This window comes from Nycticebus coucang, chromosome 6, assembly GCF_027406575.1.
Source record: "Nycticebus coucang isolate mNycCou1 chromosome 6, mNycCou1.pri, whole genome shotgun sequence".
NCBI classification, from domain to species: domain Eukaryota; kingdom Metazoa; phylum Chordata; class Mammalia; order Primates; family Lorisidae; genus Nycticebus; species Nycticebus coucang.
Genome location: NC_069785.1, coordinates 33,796,884 through 33,813,890, shown reverse-complemented (window position 1 = coordinate 33,813,890; position 17,007 = coordinate 33,796,884). Strand labels below are relative to the sequence as shown.

The 17,007-nt window shown below is 38.5% G+C and overlaps 1 protein-coding gene across 1 annotated transcript; it reads left to right on the top strand.

Annotated features, from left to right (window-relative positions):
- The first annotated feature begins 2,135 nt into the window (after positions 1–2,135).
- LOC128587543 (olfactory receptor 11G2-like) lies at positions 2,136–3,125 on the top strand. The gene has a single exon (XM_053593799.1). The coding sequence runs from the start codon at positions 2,190–2,192 to the stop codon at positions 3,123–3,125; it is 936 nt and encodes a 311-aa protein (XP_053449774.1). The 5' UTR covers positions 2,136–2,189.
- Positions 3,126–17,007: the final 13,882 nt, after the last annotated feature.

Here is a 17,007-nt window from a genome sequence, read left to right as displayed (position 1 = left end):
CATTGTGTAGATGTGAGCTCTTACTAGGCACAGAGAAAGCACATTTATTCATTCATTTTAGGAATATTTATTGAATGCTTTCTAAGTGCAAAGCATTATGCTAATTCCAAATCACCTCTGGTGGTAACTCTTACACTGATTTTGAGCTCATGACAAAGTTCTGTTTGAAACTTGCTGCTCAGGAAGCGGTCTTGAGTGAGTCAATTCGACAAACTTTCTCTTAGGAGAGACACATAGGAAAAGTAAGAGGTGCAGTGAAAAAAATGTCTGGTTTAAATTACAAGGCTAATCACAAAACTCATCAAGATTAATAATGAACTTCCCAAAGTAGCTGTCAATTACATCATGGCATTAAAGTGTTTTCTAGAAGTGGTTTGGGAACAGTTTTCTTTTTCACTTCAGAGATACTCTCTCAAGAGCAGAGCAGTTTTGATGTAACCACCTACTCTGAAAAAAAATACTGCCAGGAGAGAACTACCCGTATGGTATTACTAGAAGAAAGAAAAAAAGAGAGTTTATTAAAATGCAGTCTATATATCATTACCTAGGCTATGGTAACATTAGAGAAGGATATTGACAGTCGGAACTCTCATCTGCTGCCACCGGGAGGAAAAAATCGGGCAATAATTATGGAAAACTGATGCTGAATCTTCTAACATTAAAAATATTTAGGGCAGCGCCTGTGGCTCAGTGGGTAGGGTACCGTTCCCATATACCGAGGGTGGCAGGTTCAAACCCAGCCCCAGCCAAAAACCGCAACAAAAAGACAGCCGGGCGTTGTGGTGGGCACCTGTAGTCCCAGCTACTCAGGAGGCTGAGGCAAGAGAATCGCTTAAGGCCAAGAGCTGGAGGTTGCTGTGAGCTGTGTGAGGCCACGGCACTCTACCGAGGGTGATAAAGTGAGACTCTGTCTCTACAAAAAATAAATAAATAAATAAATAAATACATATTTTCTCACCCAGAAATGCATATATACACGTAACCCAAGGGAGATAAACTATGTGGTCATAGTAACATTACTGCTAACAGCCCCAAACTAGAAATAAACTAAAATATTCACCTATAGAATGGTTAAATAAGTGGTTTATTCACACAGTATAATAGTATAGAGCAGTAAAAACAAGCAAATTACAGGTACATGCGACAGGAATGTCACAAACTTACCGTTGAAGCAAAGAAACCATCCAAAAGGTTTTGTGAACCAGCGCTGGGAAGGAGAAATAACCTGAGTGGGAACAATGGGGGATGAGAAAGAAAGACATGAGAGACAAAGATGGGATGGGGAAGGGTGAGGAGGGGTGGGGAGGGGTGGGGAGGGGTGGGGAGGGGTGGGGAGGGGAGGGGTGGGGAGGGGTGGGGAGGGGTGGGGAGGGGTGGAAGGGATGGAGCAGCCAAGACTGCGGCCAGCACTGAACTGTGGAAACAGCTTTATTTACGTGTAGTATCTAATCAAAGTAAATCTTAACACCTGGGGTAGAGATTAACTTTAAGGAGGAAAAGCTGTGTGCTTGCCGATATTAGGGAAAAGTATGCAGGGACTACGTAACTTTTGGCAGGTGAAAAGAGTGTTAATCGAGGAGGAGAAGCAGCTGGAGATTGCTCCCTGCATGTCTCCCAGGTTGTGGGGGCCCTGCCATCGCACAGCCTGTATTCCACAAAAAGGTAATAGCACAATTTAATTTATTCAAAGCACAAAAACTGAATACCACATTATTCTTTAGAGGTGCATACTTTGTTAAGTTATAAAGAAAATCAAGAAGCGGTGATCATAAGGAAAAAAGAAGGTTATGGGAGGGACAAAGGCAGACATGGTGATGGGGACAGAGCATATGGAGAGATTCTAGGGTTCAAGTGATATTCTGTTTTTTTTACTTCAGTAGTAGTTATAGTTGTGTTTCCTCCATAATCATTTATCAAGCTATATATTTATGTATTATGCCTATTTCCATACATTTCACAGTAAGGAAACTTTGGTGCCTGTCCACTGATCCTGACTTCTAGTGTATTTTATAGACCAAGGACTATTGTCCAATAGGACAATATTTTAGGCTTACACAAAAAATAGTCACTATTGTTGCGGGTGTTTATCGTATTCCACAGGACAGAATGGAAATGGAAATCTGAGTCTCCACCTGTCTTTACACCATTATTATTGAGTAATTGCTTGTTCTTTTACAGCCCACAGGCACATGAAGATCTTCAAGATCCACAGCAACTCCAGCACCATCGCTGGCTTCCTCCTGCTGGGTTTCCCTTGCTCCAGGCAGGGCCAGATCCTCCTCTTTGTGCTCTTCTCTGCTGTCTACCTCCTCACCCTCATGGGCAATGCTTCCATCGTCTGTGCAGTGCGCTGGGATCAGAGACTCCACACCCCCATGTACATCCTGCTCGCCAACTTCTCCTTCCTGGAGATCTGGTATGTCACCTCCACGGTTCCCAACATGCTGGCCAACTTCCTCTCTGACACCAAGGTCATCTCCTTCTCTGGCTGCTTTCTCCAGTTCTACTTCTTCTTCTCCTTGGGTTCTACAGAATGCTTTTTCCTGGCAGTTATGGCCTTCGATCGATACCTTGCCATCTGCCGGCCTCTGCGTTACCCCACTCTCATGACTGGACGTCTCTGCAACATCCTGGTGGGCAGCTGCTGGGTACTGGGTTTCCTTTGGTTCCTGATTCCTATAATTTTCATTTCCCAAATGACCTTCTGTGGATCCAGGATTATTGACCACTTCCTGTGTGACCCAGGTCCTCTGTTAGCCCTTACCTGTAACAGAGCCCCTATAATAGAGTTAACTAGCTCCACCTTAAGTTCTCTACTTTTATTTATTCCCTTTCTCTTTATTGTGGGGTCCTACAATCTGGTCCTGAGAGCCGTGTTGAGGGTCCCTTCAGCAGCTGGGAGAAGAAAGGCTTTCTCCACCTGTGGCTCCCATCTTGCTGTAGTTTCTCTTTTCTATGGCTCAGTGATGGTCATGTATGTGAACCCAACATCCAAGCACAAAGCTGGAATGCAGAAGATTGTGACTCTGTTTTATTCTGTGATTACTCCGCTCATTAACCCTGTAATATACAGTCTGAGAAACGAAGATATGAAGCATGCAATGAAGAAATTGCTGGTAACATAAAATTAAGAGTCTTAGCTTAAAAGATTTTGAGAGACAGAATCTATTTTTAATTTCCTTCTTTAAAAAGAACCAGAGAGTTATTACTCAGATAGTTATTCATATTACTTTTGAACTGTATACACTGTCGTTGTTTCTTCCTAGAATTCTTAGGGCTATCAGAGATGTCTTCATCTCCCTAATTTTACAGATGATAAAGCTATAGATTGGGAAAAAATAAGTGAAGATTGTTTGGGAAATATAATTAAAAACAAATGCGCCAGCGCAGAAAACTTCTTCACAAAGGTAGAAGAGAAAGAGTAAATGTTATTGCATAAACATTAAACCAAAATGTCACAGACAATCCACTAAGAAACTGCAAAGACAGAGGGACTCTGACCCTTTTATGTAACACAGCAAATATGACCCAGTACATTACAAATTCTCAAGATAAATAATAACTTGTCCTCAAGAGGACTTGAGAGCATTATTTGTCAAACATAGTTCATTCTAGATTCACTTAGTAATTGGAATGTCCATCTGTATTTGCTAATTGGCTTTATACCACGGAAAAATAAATACATATCTTTATGACAGAAAATAGTTTTGAAACTTAGAAGTTAGGCCACCAATGTTAGGCACTTACCCTTCCGCAGACATGGGGAGATGGGAGCATTGTGTTCTTTGCTCACAGATCCTTGAGAAAGATAGTCCTGAGTCTTAAGGCTTACCAGAGGCTTATTTAGCTTTCAAAAAGATTTACAGACAATTTTCAAAGAAAGAGAAGGAACTTAAGTGCAAGTTTTCTAAAGTAAACACTATAAGCAAAGGAAGAGGAGAAAGTCTCTTCCCTTATTTTCAACAGGGATAATTAAGCCTCCTCTTTTTTACTTGTATTTTCCCTTGCAAGTTATACAAGATTATAATCCTAGATCAAAACCGAAAGTTTTCCATTATCCTTTCAAATTGTCTTTATTACTTTAATTAAGCTTATATTTCTGTCTTTCAGAACATTTTTCATGGTAAGATTAATTATAAATAAACTATCTGTAATATATACATATATGTTTAATCATCAGATCAATAATAAAAATACCACAGGAACAATAGAAAAGTGCCATGTATGTGAAAAAAGTCAGTAATAGTAACTTCTAAACATGTAAAAAGATATTCTATTTTATTCATAAGGAAAGAAACATTGATAAAATTATAATAAATATACCTTTTTTCCCCAAATCAACAAAGATCAAAAATAGTGTCAAAAAAGTAGCAGTTTTTGCTAGTAGAGCATAAATTGGTACAATATGAATAGAAAATATTTTGCTAATAATTTTAAAGGACAACTTCACTCCTAGATATTTATCTTACTGCTATATTCACATAAGAAAAATGTCCTATAGCTGGGCGTTGTGTCAGGTGCCCGTAGTCCCTGACACAACGGGGGACTACACAACGCTACTGGGGAAGCTGAAGCAAGAGAATCACTTAAACTCAAGAATTTGAGGTTGCTGTGATGCCAGGGCACTCTACTGAGGGTGACATAGGAGACTCTGTCTCAAAAAAAAAGGAAAATGTCCCATGTACAAAATTATTGACTACTGTTTCTAATATCAAAAACATTCTAAATTCCCATGAAGAACTGATTAGATAAATCATTGTATGCCCATAGAATGGAATACTATATAACTGTTTAAAATGCGGATCTGCCTGCAATCCCATTACTGGGCATCTACCCAGAAGGAAAAAAATCCTTTTATCATAAGGACACTTGTACTAGACTGTTTATTGCAGCTCAATTTACAATCGCAAAATGTGGAAACAGCCTAAATGCCCACCAACCCAGGAATGGATTAACAAGCTGTGGTATATGTACACCATGGAATACTATTCAGCCATTAAAAAAAATGGAGACTTTACATCCTTCATATTAACCTGGATGGAAGTGGAAGACATTATTCTTAGTAAAGCATCACAAGAATGGAGAAGCATGAATCCTATGTACTCAATTTTGATATGAGGACAATTAATGAAAATTGAGGTTATGGGGGGGAGGAAAAGCAGAAAGAGAAATGGAGGGAGGGGGGTTGGGCCTTGGTGTGTGTCACACTTTATGGGGGCAAAACATGATTGCAGGAGGGACTTTGCGTAACAATTGCAATCAGTGTAACCTGGCTTATTGTACCCTCAATGAATCCCCAACAATAAAAAATAAAAAAAGAAAAAGAAAACTAAAAAAAAAAATAAAATGAGGATCTGAACCTGTCTTTTAATATGAAACTCTCTTCAACCTATATGGTTAAATGAAAAGCAAGGTGGAAGAGAGCTGTACTTTGGTCTCTTCATGTAAAGAAGAATGATTATATAAATATATTTATATTTATAAATATATATTTATGTTCGTTAACATATTTATTTATTAAATCAAAAAGCGGTAGATTGTGTATACATTGATGCATTTAGGGGGTACAATGTGCTGATTTCATATACAATTTGGAGTGCTTACATGGTACTGCTTTATATATCCCTCCATTAATATATTTCTTGATGAAAAAACTAGTAATAGTGATTGCTTAAGGACAGAGAATTGGGTGTCTGGGAACAGGGAGAGGAAATATTTCACTTTTTATATGTTTGTATTTTTTAAATTTTATCCTATGTGCCTTGCATTTCATTTTATGTGTTTATTACATTTAAACATTTAGACATCTAATGTTTACATTAAAAATAAATTTTAAACTATCTCACTATAAAATTAGAACCAAGTAAATATTTCTTCATAAATCTTTGATTTGTGGGGAAACTAAGAAGAGGATTGGTTTAATGGAAAATGAAAAAGAAAGCAGTAACAAACTCTCAGTATCTCACTCAAATTCGTTGACCCTGTTGGGACAAAGTAGAAAATATCTTCCTCCTCTGAGGATGCGTGAGAGTAAATAAACTACAAAAAATTGAAATTGGCTGTCTTTTTATAATTGAGTATTATCTTCCTTCATGGTCACTTATTCATTAAAAATATTAGAATCACTTAATATTTTAGGCACTGAGCTAGAGGGTGAATCATATACATAATTATACATATGTTTGATCATATATATACATAATGTGAACAAAACACCATTTCTCCCCCTTTTGGGGCTCATAAGCAAGTGGTAAACCAGTGGTTAATGGTCAAAGATGTGGTGTAAACAAGGGAATTACAAGTTGCTATGGGAGAAATTGGAAGAATAACTCAGATAAAAGCCAGGAGTATTAACACGTAAGAGCATGGTAAGTTTTGAAAAGTACCTATGAGGCATTCATAAGTTGCTGCCTATTTACAAGCATATTATAAAGTACAGAATACAACTGTTCCTGGAGTAAGCATCTATGTGGCTTTACTATGCATCGTGGTTTATAATTGGCCACAGTTACTGACTCATTAATGGACATCTTTAATCAAAATAAGAATGGCTCGAAGATGTAATATATAATTAACAATTCAAAAACAAACATAAATATGTATATAGATATAAGGAAAATAGAAGGCAATAAATAAATATGTCATTTGGGTATTGAAATATAAATATAAATAGTCAAATGACATCAATGTGCAATTATTATTCTGGAATTTAAAATGTACTCAGAAATTATTTTTCTACAAGACAAAATCACATTATCTGGAATGTCCCTGTGTTTATGAATTCAAAATTTAGCTTTCTTTTTAACTCCAAGGAACACACTGACATTTATTTATACTCAAGAAAGTCTTATTAATGCACTAGTTCTTTTCATCCACAATTTTAAAAATAGCTCTTTTCGCAATATGTAAATGATAAATACACATTGTAATATATCTCAAACAATAAAATATAAAAATATTTAAAAGTCATCTAAAAATCCCACTACTCTGAAAAATCACCATTTATATTTTAGGGAACACTTACAAGTAGGAGCTAAAATACAGGTACTCGGGGGTGCAGAGACTAGTACAACAGACATTGAAGACTTAGAAAGGGAGAACGTGGGAAAGGGTTGAGGGACAAACAAAGCGTTGAGGACAAAACCTGTTGGATGCAATGTATACTGTTTAGATACTGGGTACACTAAAAACCTAGACATCACCACTATACAATTCATCCAATGAACCAAAAACCATTTATACCCCTAAATCTATTAAAATATTTTTAGTTATTGATAAAATATAATAAAAACATCTTCAAATTTTTAAGAATATATTTTAGTGAACATCTTTCCATGTACTCTTTCATACATAGGATTTTGCACAGACTGATCCTTGATAGACTCTTTTGTTTTTTTCCCTATTACTCCCCCTACCACCAGCACTTTTTTCTCAAACTACTTTTCATTACACCACCTTCCACCCCTGCTAGACAAGCAACATTAATAAGCTGGTATACATTTTCATACCATGTTCCATGCTTCTAATTCTGTATAAATACTTATTGAATATCAGAGTTTTTATTGTTTATCTTGCAAAAATTAAGTATTATCTGATTCTAATGTTTATGTGGAGAGGCAAAAGACCTAAACTACCCAACACAATATTGACAGAGAACAAAGTTGGAGGACTTACACTACCTGACTTCAAGTCTTACTATAAACCTATGGTATGTAAGTCACTGTGGTATTGGTGAAAGAACAGACAAATGGGATCAATGGAACAGAACAGAAAGCCCAGGAATAGACCCCTCAATAAAAGGGGTACATGGCAAGTGGCAGTGAGGTAACTGTAGGCAAGTACCAGCAGCAGAACTCATTGGGGTGGCTCTGGGAGGCAGACCTGGGCCAGCAGAGGAAACACTTGGAGTTGTTTCAGAAGCAGCAGGGTCACCACTAAGCTCCTACTGGATAAACACCAGGGCCTGATGAAGGATATAGGAGACTGCCATTCTTCTTTAAAGTTCAGGCCTCAGCAGGCCTACATATTGCAACAACATTTGCAAGAAGAAAGCTACCAAAAGGAAGGCCATATGGGCTGATGGGATCCAGGGACATACAGGGAGAATTTCAATTCTCCATACCAATGAGTACATGTGCAAGATTGACATGCCATTAATGATATTGTACAAATGACTATGACATCCAGTTGCATTTGGGTAGCAGGATCCTGGGATTGGGGTGGCCTCACAGTACTGCTGAACTATGTTTGGGGTTTAAAAGGGATCTCCTGCCCTGTTTGATGAGAACTTAGCAGGGGACTTGCAACACTTGCCATTTGACAGATTTGTAAACAGTCGGTTACTCATCTGAGGTCCCTAGGAATGGCAGGTTTCTATAGCACCTGAACCCAAACTTTAGACTAATAGAAAAGCTCTTGTATGGGGCTCTTAAAGGGACAGATGTGGAGCCTCTGATTTGGACCACAGACTATCAAAAGGCCTTTGAAAAATAAAGCAGAGGCCAGGCACAGTGGCTCACACCTATAATCCTAGCACTCTGGGAGGCCAGGATGGGTAGATAGCATGAGCTCAGGAGTTCAAGACTAGCCTGAGCAAGAGTGCGACAAGGTCTACTAAAAATGGAAAAATCAGCTGGGTGTCACACCAGGTGCCAATAGTCCCAGCTACTTATGAGGCTGAGGCAGAAGAATCAACTGAACCCAGGAGTTTGAGGTTGCTGTGAGCTATGATGCTCTGGCACTCTAACCTGGGCAATAGAATGATAAACTCCCTCAAAAAAAAACCTACAGCTAATATTATACTGAATGGAGTAAAACTGAAAGCTTTTCCACTCAGAACTGGATCTAGACAAGGTTGTCCTCTATCACCATTACTATTGAACATTGTGCTGTAAGTTCTAGCCAATATAATCAGGCAAGAGAAAGTAAAAAGGGCATCCAAATGGGGCAGAGGAAGTTAAACTCTCACTCTTTGCCGACAATATGATCTTACACTTAGAGAACCCCCAAAGACTCAACTCCAAGACTCCTGGAAGTGATCAAAAAATACAGTAATGTCTCAGGATATAAAATCGATGTCCACAAATCAGTAGCTTTTGTATATGCCAATAACAGCCAAAATGACAAGCTAATCAAAGACATAATTCCTTTCACAGTAGCTTCAAAGAAAATGAAATACCTGTGAATATAACTAACAAAAGAGGTGAAGGACCTCTACAAAGAAAATTATGAAACCCTAAGAAAAGAAATAATAGAAAATATTACCAAATGGAAGATGATACCATGCTCCTGACTGGAAAGAATCAACACTGTTAAAATGTCTACACTTCCCAAAGCAATCTACAGATTCAATGCAATTCCCATTAAAATACCAACATCATACTTGCAAGATTTGGAAGAAATAATTATTTGGTTTATATGGAACCAGAAAAAAACCCACATAGCTGAGGCAATTCTTAGTAATAAAAACAAGGCTGGGAGGATCACCCTACTAGACTTTAGGCTGTACTACAAGGCCATAGTGATCAAAACAGCATGGTGTTGGCACAAATATAGAGACATAGACATCTGGAATCAAATAGAAAACCATGAAATGAAAGTATTATCTTACAGCCACCTAATGTTTGATAAACCAAATAACAACATACACTGGGGAAAGGAATCCCTATTCAATAAATGGTGCTGGGTGAACTGGAACCACATGTAAAAGACTCAAACTGGACCCGCGCCTTTCTCCACTCACAAAAATTGATTCAAGATGGGTAAAAGATTTCAATCCAAGGCACGAAACAAAAATTCTCAAAGAAAGTGTGGGGAAAACACTTGAAATTATAGGCCTGGGGAAATGCTTTATGAAGAAGACCTCAGTGGCAATTGCAACAACAAAAATAAACAAATGGGACTTAATTAAACTGAAAAGCTTCTGTACAGCTAAGGAGACAATAACCAAAGCAAATACACAACCATCATAAGGGGAAAATATATTTGCAATCTGTCTTAATTGTGAGTTGATCTTTCAGCAAACTTTTGGAGAAAAGATCAAGTTTCCTCTCACCCCTACAGACACAACAAAGAAAGAAAACTACAGATTAATATCCCTTGTGAATATAGATGCAAAAATCTTCAGCAATATACTAACAAACTAAATTCAACAACATATTGAAGGATAATTTACCATGATCAAATGTGTTTCGTCCCAGAGTTCTAAGAATGACTCAACATATGTAAATTAATTAATCTGATTTATCACATAAACTGAAGCAAAAACAAAGACAATATGATCGTCTCAACAGATGTATACAACATTTTTGAAAAAATTCATCACCTTTTTATGATTTAAGAAAAAACCTCAATAAGCTAGGCATAGAAGGAAGATGCCTCAAAATCATCAAAGCCATATATGACAAGCCACAGTCATCAAACTGAATGCAGGAAAATTAAAACATTCCCCCAAAGAACAAGAACAAGTCAAGGGTACCCACTGTCTCTGCTTTTATTGAACATAGTCTTGGAAGTCCTAGCCAGATCAGGCAAAAATAAATAAATAAACAGCATTCAAATCACGAAAGAAGATATCAAACTATCTTTATTTGCTTATAATATAATCTTGTATCTAGAAAATCCTAAAGACTCCACCAAAAGACTCCTAGATAAATTCAGCAAAGTCTCAATTTACAAAATCAATGTATACAATTCAGTAGCCTTTCTCTAGACTAATAACAGTCAAGTTGAAAGTCAAATCAAGGATTCATACCATTTATAATAACTACAAATAAAATTAAACACCTAGGAACATATTTAACTAAGGAAATAAAAGATCTCTACAAGGAGAACTACAAAACACTGAGGAAAGAAATCATAGATGGTACAAACAAAATACTATCCCCTGCTCATGGATTGGCAGAATCAGCATCATTAAAATGTTCGCTCTGCCCAAAATGACTTACAAATCCAACCTAACCCCCCTCAAAATACCAATATCATATTTCACAGATCTTTAAAAAAAAGTTCTAAGATTCATTTGCAACCAAAAAAAGAGGCTGAAGCCAAAGCAATCTTAAGCAAAAAGAATGACTCTGGAGGCATCAGAGTCCCTCTCTTCAAATAATACTTCAGGGCTATAGTAACTGATACAGAATGGTACTGGTCTAAAAGTAGAGACATATTAGCACTTTGGGAGGCCAAGGCTCCAGGGGTCCTCAAACTTTTGAAACCGGGGGCCAGTTCACTGTCCCTCAGACCGTTGGAGGGCCAGACTATAGTTAAAAAAAAAAAAAAACTATGAACAAATTTCTATGCACACTGCACGTATCTTATTTTGAAGTTAAAAAAAACAAAACGGGAACAAATACAATCACACTGCCTCATGTGGCCTACCGGCTATAGTTTGAGGACCCCTATAAGGAGTTTGAGACCAGCCTGAGCAAGAGCAAGATTCCCTCTCTCGAAAATAGCTGTTTGTTGTGGCAAGAGTGTGCCTGTAGTCCTGGTACTTAGGAGGCTGAGGCAAGAGAATCACTTTGAGCCCAAGAGTTTGAGGTTGCTGTGAGCTAGGATGCCACAGCACTCTACCAATGGCAATGAAGTGAGACTCTGTCTAAAAAAAAAAAAAAAGTAGAGACATAGACCAATGGAATGAATAACGAACCCAGAAATAAACGATATAACTATGCCCAACTGATCTTTGACATAGCAGACAAGAAACCGGGGGGAAAGGACAGCCTATTTAATAAATAATGCTGGGGAAACTGTTGGACCACATGTGGAAGAATGAAACAAGACCCCTATCTCTCACCATATTCAAAAATTAATTCAAGATAAATAAAAGACTTAAATGTAAGGCATGAAACAATAAAAATTCTAGAAGAAAACATAGGGAGGACTCTTCTAGACAATAGCCTATGCAAACAATTTATGACTGAGACCCCAAAGGCAAGTATAGCAAATACAAAAATAAATGGAAATTAACTAAATTTAAAATTTCTGCACAGCAAAGGAGATAATCAACAGAGTACTCAACCTACAAAATGGGAGATAATATATTCAAACTATACATTCAACAAAGGACTAACATCCAGAATCTACAAAGAACTCAAACAAATCATCAAGAACAAAACAATCCCATCAAAATGTGAGAAAAGAACATAAACAGACGCTTTTCAAAAGAAAATAGACAGATGGCAAACAAGCATATAAAACCACAGTGAGATACCACTTAACCCAATCAGCATAGCCACTACAAAAACTCAGAAAACAAAAGATGCTCGCATGGATGCAGGGAGAAAGGAATGCTTATATACTGTAAGTGGAACTGAAAATTGGTACAACTTCAATGGAAAGCAGTATGGAGATTCCTCAAAGAAATAAATGTAGACCTACCATTCAATATAGCAATCCCACTTCTTGGTATCTACCTAAAGGAAAAGAAGTCACAGTATCAAAAAGACACCTTCACTCAAATGTTTATTGCAGCACAATTCACAATTGCAACGATGTGGAATCAACCCAAGTGCCCCAATAATTCATGAGTTATAAAGAAAATACAATACACACACACACCATGGAGTACTACTCAGTCATAAAAAGGAATGAAATAAAGGAGGCCATTATTTTAAGGAAAGTTTCCCTGAAATGGAAAATCAAATGCCACATATTGTCACTAATGAGAGGCAGCTAATGGGAGGGGGGAGGTTTTGGTGGAGGGAGGGTAATGGGTGGGGCCACATCTATGGTGCATCTTAGAATGGGTACAGGCGATTGCACTAATGTACACAGCTATGATTTAACAATAAAAAAAAAAGAAGCAGCAGCTAAACAATAGGTGCACAGGGGCACAAAGAGATATAAAGGACATGAAAAATCAAAAGTGGGAAGGGGAGGAGAAGACAGAGATAAAAACTTACATATTGGGTATAATGAACATTCTTCTGGTGAGAGTCACACCAAAAACCCTGACTTAAGCATTATACAAGGTATCCATGTAACAAAAATATTTGTACCTTCTTAATATTTTGAAATTTAAAAAATTAATATATGCCTACGGTGTAAAAATCTCAAAACAGTATCTATGGAAAACAACCCTAACTCTGTAAAATAATTTAAAGAGGTTTATTCTGAGCCAAATATGTGCAACCATGTCCTGGAGAGCAACTCCCAAGAAGCCTGGAACAAGTGTTCTCACTATGGTTGGATTACAGATTGGTTTTATACATTTCATGCAGAAGGAATTACATGTAAAGTCATAAGTCGATACATGGAAGGCATATATTGACTTAGCCCAAAAAGGAAGGACATCTTGAAGTGGGGAATTACAGGTTGTAGATGGGTTTAAAGATTCTTTGATTTGTAATTGGTTAAGGAAATTAAGCTTTGTCTAAAGACTTAGAATATTTTAAGTTAAGTAAATCTGTTAATCAGAGACAAGTCACTAGGCGTATATTCAGATTCAAGTGATCTTTTAAGTAAATTGATGGCTTGCAGGTGTGGTTGAAGCTTTGTCTTGTGTAGCCTTAGGACTGTTAATGAGTTACAAAGGACATCTCCAAGAAGGGAAAGGAGCATGACAAGGCATGTCTGACCTCCCATTTCATGGCCAGCAACTCAGCTTTAGGGTATTTCTGGGGTCCGCTTGGCCCAGGGGGGATCTAATCAGTCAGCTGGGAGGCTTAAGATTTTATTCTGGTTCTCAACACCAAGTCAAATACTTGGTGAATTTATAGGAAAAGAAGTCAAAAACAGGTTGTTATTACTCTGTTACTGCTGTTGGCAACCTTGCACAAGGGTCCACATCACAGAGAAACATCCCGTGTGCTTGTTTGTGGTCTTGGCTGAACCGACCCCATCCCTGACTTCCACAGCAGCCTCCAGGACACACCTCCCACCCCCCTCCCAATCTCCTCACTCTTGTCTATGGCCCTACCACCCCCCACATGGCCAATCTTGCCTATCTTCTCACACCTATTGTGTTATAGCCCTTTCTATTTTTAAAGCCTGAAGAAAATTAGAAAATATTTTACCCTAAATCTGGCATTTTGCTATCTAGGCTAACTGAAGAAGCCTCAAGGTCTCTTTGAGCTTACCCACCACCGCCAATACCATGGACTCTTCCAAGATGGTTGACTTTCTTTAGGGAACTTTTTTTCCTAGGAAAAAAATTGTTCTTTTCTTACCCTCCCTATAAGAACAGGAATATGAGCATATCTGAACAGACTCTTTAAGAAATTAATGTTCTGTCTCTAAAACACATTTAAATTCCAAAAAGAACTATTTACCACTTAATCTTCATTCCCCACCCATTCATCCTCCCTAGTAAGTCTTTATTGCTCTCAACAGAATTCCTCTTTCCCCCTCCCATAACCCATTTTATCAGAAAGGCATAAAACTCCTAAACCCCACTAGGCATTTGAATCTTCATTTTCTGAGGATTCCTATGCACGAAGAAAGGGAAAGGGTAAAGCGAAGGGAAAAGAAAGGGCCTTGGGGAAATAAATGCAGATGCTGACAGTAGCACTGAAGTGGAAAGGCATATGGAGAGGCTAAGTCCAGTGAACCGATAATCTCCATGACACTGCATTAATACCACCTCCAAGGATTCTGTGAGAAAACCCCTGGGTTGCAGGGAACAATGCAGAGGCTGGGGGTGGGGAGGGCTAGGGATAAAAGGAAGGCACAGAGGATACTTCATAAGTCAGCTCTCTACATCTACAGGAGTGGATGAGAAATAGTGGGGGGAAGGTAAAATAACAACAAAAATAATAATAATAATAGATCAGACCTGAATTGTAAGAGTTCTGTTTGCCAATTTTTAACCTTATGGAAACAAAATCGAAGCTTCTCAAACAAGAAAGATAAATGAACTGATAAGTCTTCGAGGTAAAACTCTGTCCACCAGTTGGGGATGGAGAGACAGCAAATGAGTTGTGCTAAAGGCCTGCACCACCATCAGGGAAGGGGAAGCCCTAGAGCCTAACTCCGTATGTGACTTCTGGTGAGGAACTAATGCCCTGCTCTGACCTCCCTGGGACCCGGGAAGTGTGCCCAGAGAAACAACTGCTTCTCTGAAGCTGAAGACAGGAAGCACTTCATAAGAAAGTCATAGCTGTCCTGGGAGGAAATTGATTCCTGCTGTAAAAACACAGCCCTCCATGCCTGACGTCTCATCACACCTCCAGCCCATCTCTTCTTTATGGAAAATCAGAGGAAGCCCTGTCCCCAAAACCCACAACTGACACCACTCACTAGAGGTCCAGAGAACAGCTTCCTGAATTGCAGTCACCACACCCTGTGTTACTTTGATAGACTTTTCCCTTGGACACCTGGTAGACACTCTCTATGGGCTCATTGCAGGAAGATGAGGCCCAGTGGAGAGAAACGGCACCCAAACACTGTATTTAAGAGAAAAAATGCTTTTGTTTCAGCCAGCAGAGCTTATGGCATAGAAGAATTCAAAATGGCCACACTCCTCAACTGTCTCGGTCTTTCCCTTTTTAGCTCTAGTCAAAAAGGTCTAACTCACAGGTACCTTTCTCATTGGTCAGTTTGAATCAAGCAGGAGGAGCTGTTCCAACCCTCACAGAGCTACAGGATTTCATAAAAGTGAAAATCTCCAGGTTCCAGGAAGTTAAGTCTACAAATTCCTAAGAGCTGAGTCACCATGGAGAGGACCCTGCAGGTGTATCCTTGTGGTCTCCTTGAGAAAACCTTTATTCTCCTAGACCTCACCCTTCCCAGGTATCCTCTCTCAGGCTTACACACTGATTATACCTCATGCCATCTCTAAGATGTTTGGGACTGGAAAAGATAATGTTTTCTGGAAAACAAGGAGTAAGTTACCTCAGGTCTCCAGAGAAGACTGGCCCCAGAGGAAAGGAGGAACTAGCACAGGACAATCACCTAACACTGTTGTTCTAGAACCGGTAAATTGATCCCCATTGAGCAGAGGAGCAGGGCTCACTCCCTGAAGGCTCTAATTACTGCCACCTCCAGAGAATACCACCCTATTTCAGCTCCTCTCCTCCTTGATGGTTACTACAGACAAGACCACCTCTCCTCTCCAGGAAAATCAGACTCTGTCAGAGGAACTTCAGGTTTGGATTCCCCTCTTGTTCATGAAAGGAGATGATTTAATGAACAGAGTTTCCACAATTAGTAAAGTTTGAGTTATAATTCAAACACTAGACTTTTTACTCTAAATCTGTTGCTTTTCTACTATGCCTTAGACTTCCTGCCAGTTCTCACAAAGGGGAAAATTATTCCTATTTTCAAGGGCTTCGAAAAAGTGAAACAGGTGTAACAATCTCTGGTCCAGACCAAATGAAGAGAGATGGGCCTGTGCCTTTTTGGACTAGCCTTAAGGGGGAAAGTAAAATATCAGAGAAATATGACATTTATAACAACATTATATTCCTCTGAATTGGTACTTGTCATATAGACTTAATCTTTTTAACAATCTATCAAGGACTTTCACACAGCATAGCAGAATTCTTGTGTTTGTATTCCTTCGTAATTCATCAGGTTAATTCACTCACCCATGCCAATGTAACTGATTTTGTAATGAAACCGTCCAATCCACTGCAGGACGTTAGCTGTGGTTGTTTCTCTTGTGTGAGGTGTGCTGGTAAATGACTAAATGCTTAACAGCCTTGATCATGAGTGCAGTTGGTATGGAATGACTTTAAAAGGAAAAAAGTTAGACTCTTCTGCTGCCTGCTTGCAACTCCCCTTTCTGAAAGGTAAACACGTGATTTCAGAAATGTATTGGGCCCTTAGACTAATAACTTTAAAAGCAGAGAGGAGGAAAGAAAAAGACAAAACATGGAAGTTTATGGTATGGGTGCCAGAACTATCCCACCTACTCCCACCAGGAGCCACATCTATCTCGTCTCCCCTCTCTCCCCTTTCCTTTCTTTCCTTCCTTTCTTCCTTCCTTCTTTCTCTTTCCTCTATGGTCAATTTTTTTTTTTTTAATATTTGCTCTGAGGATGAGCACTGCTTCCTGTGTAACTAGTA

Excerpts from the sequence above, each read along its gene's own strand:
- LOC128587543 (XM_053593799.1), top strand. The coding sequence starts at position 2,190 with ATGAAGATCTTCAAGATCCACAGCAACTCCAGCACCATCGCTGGCTTC.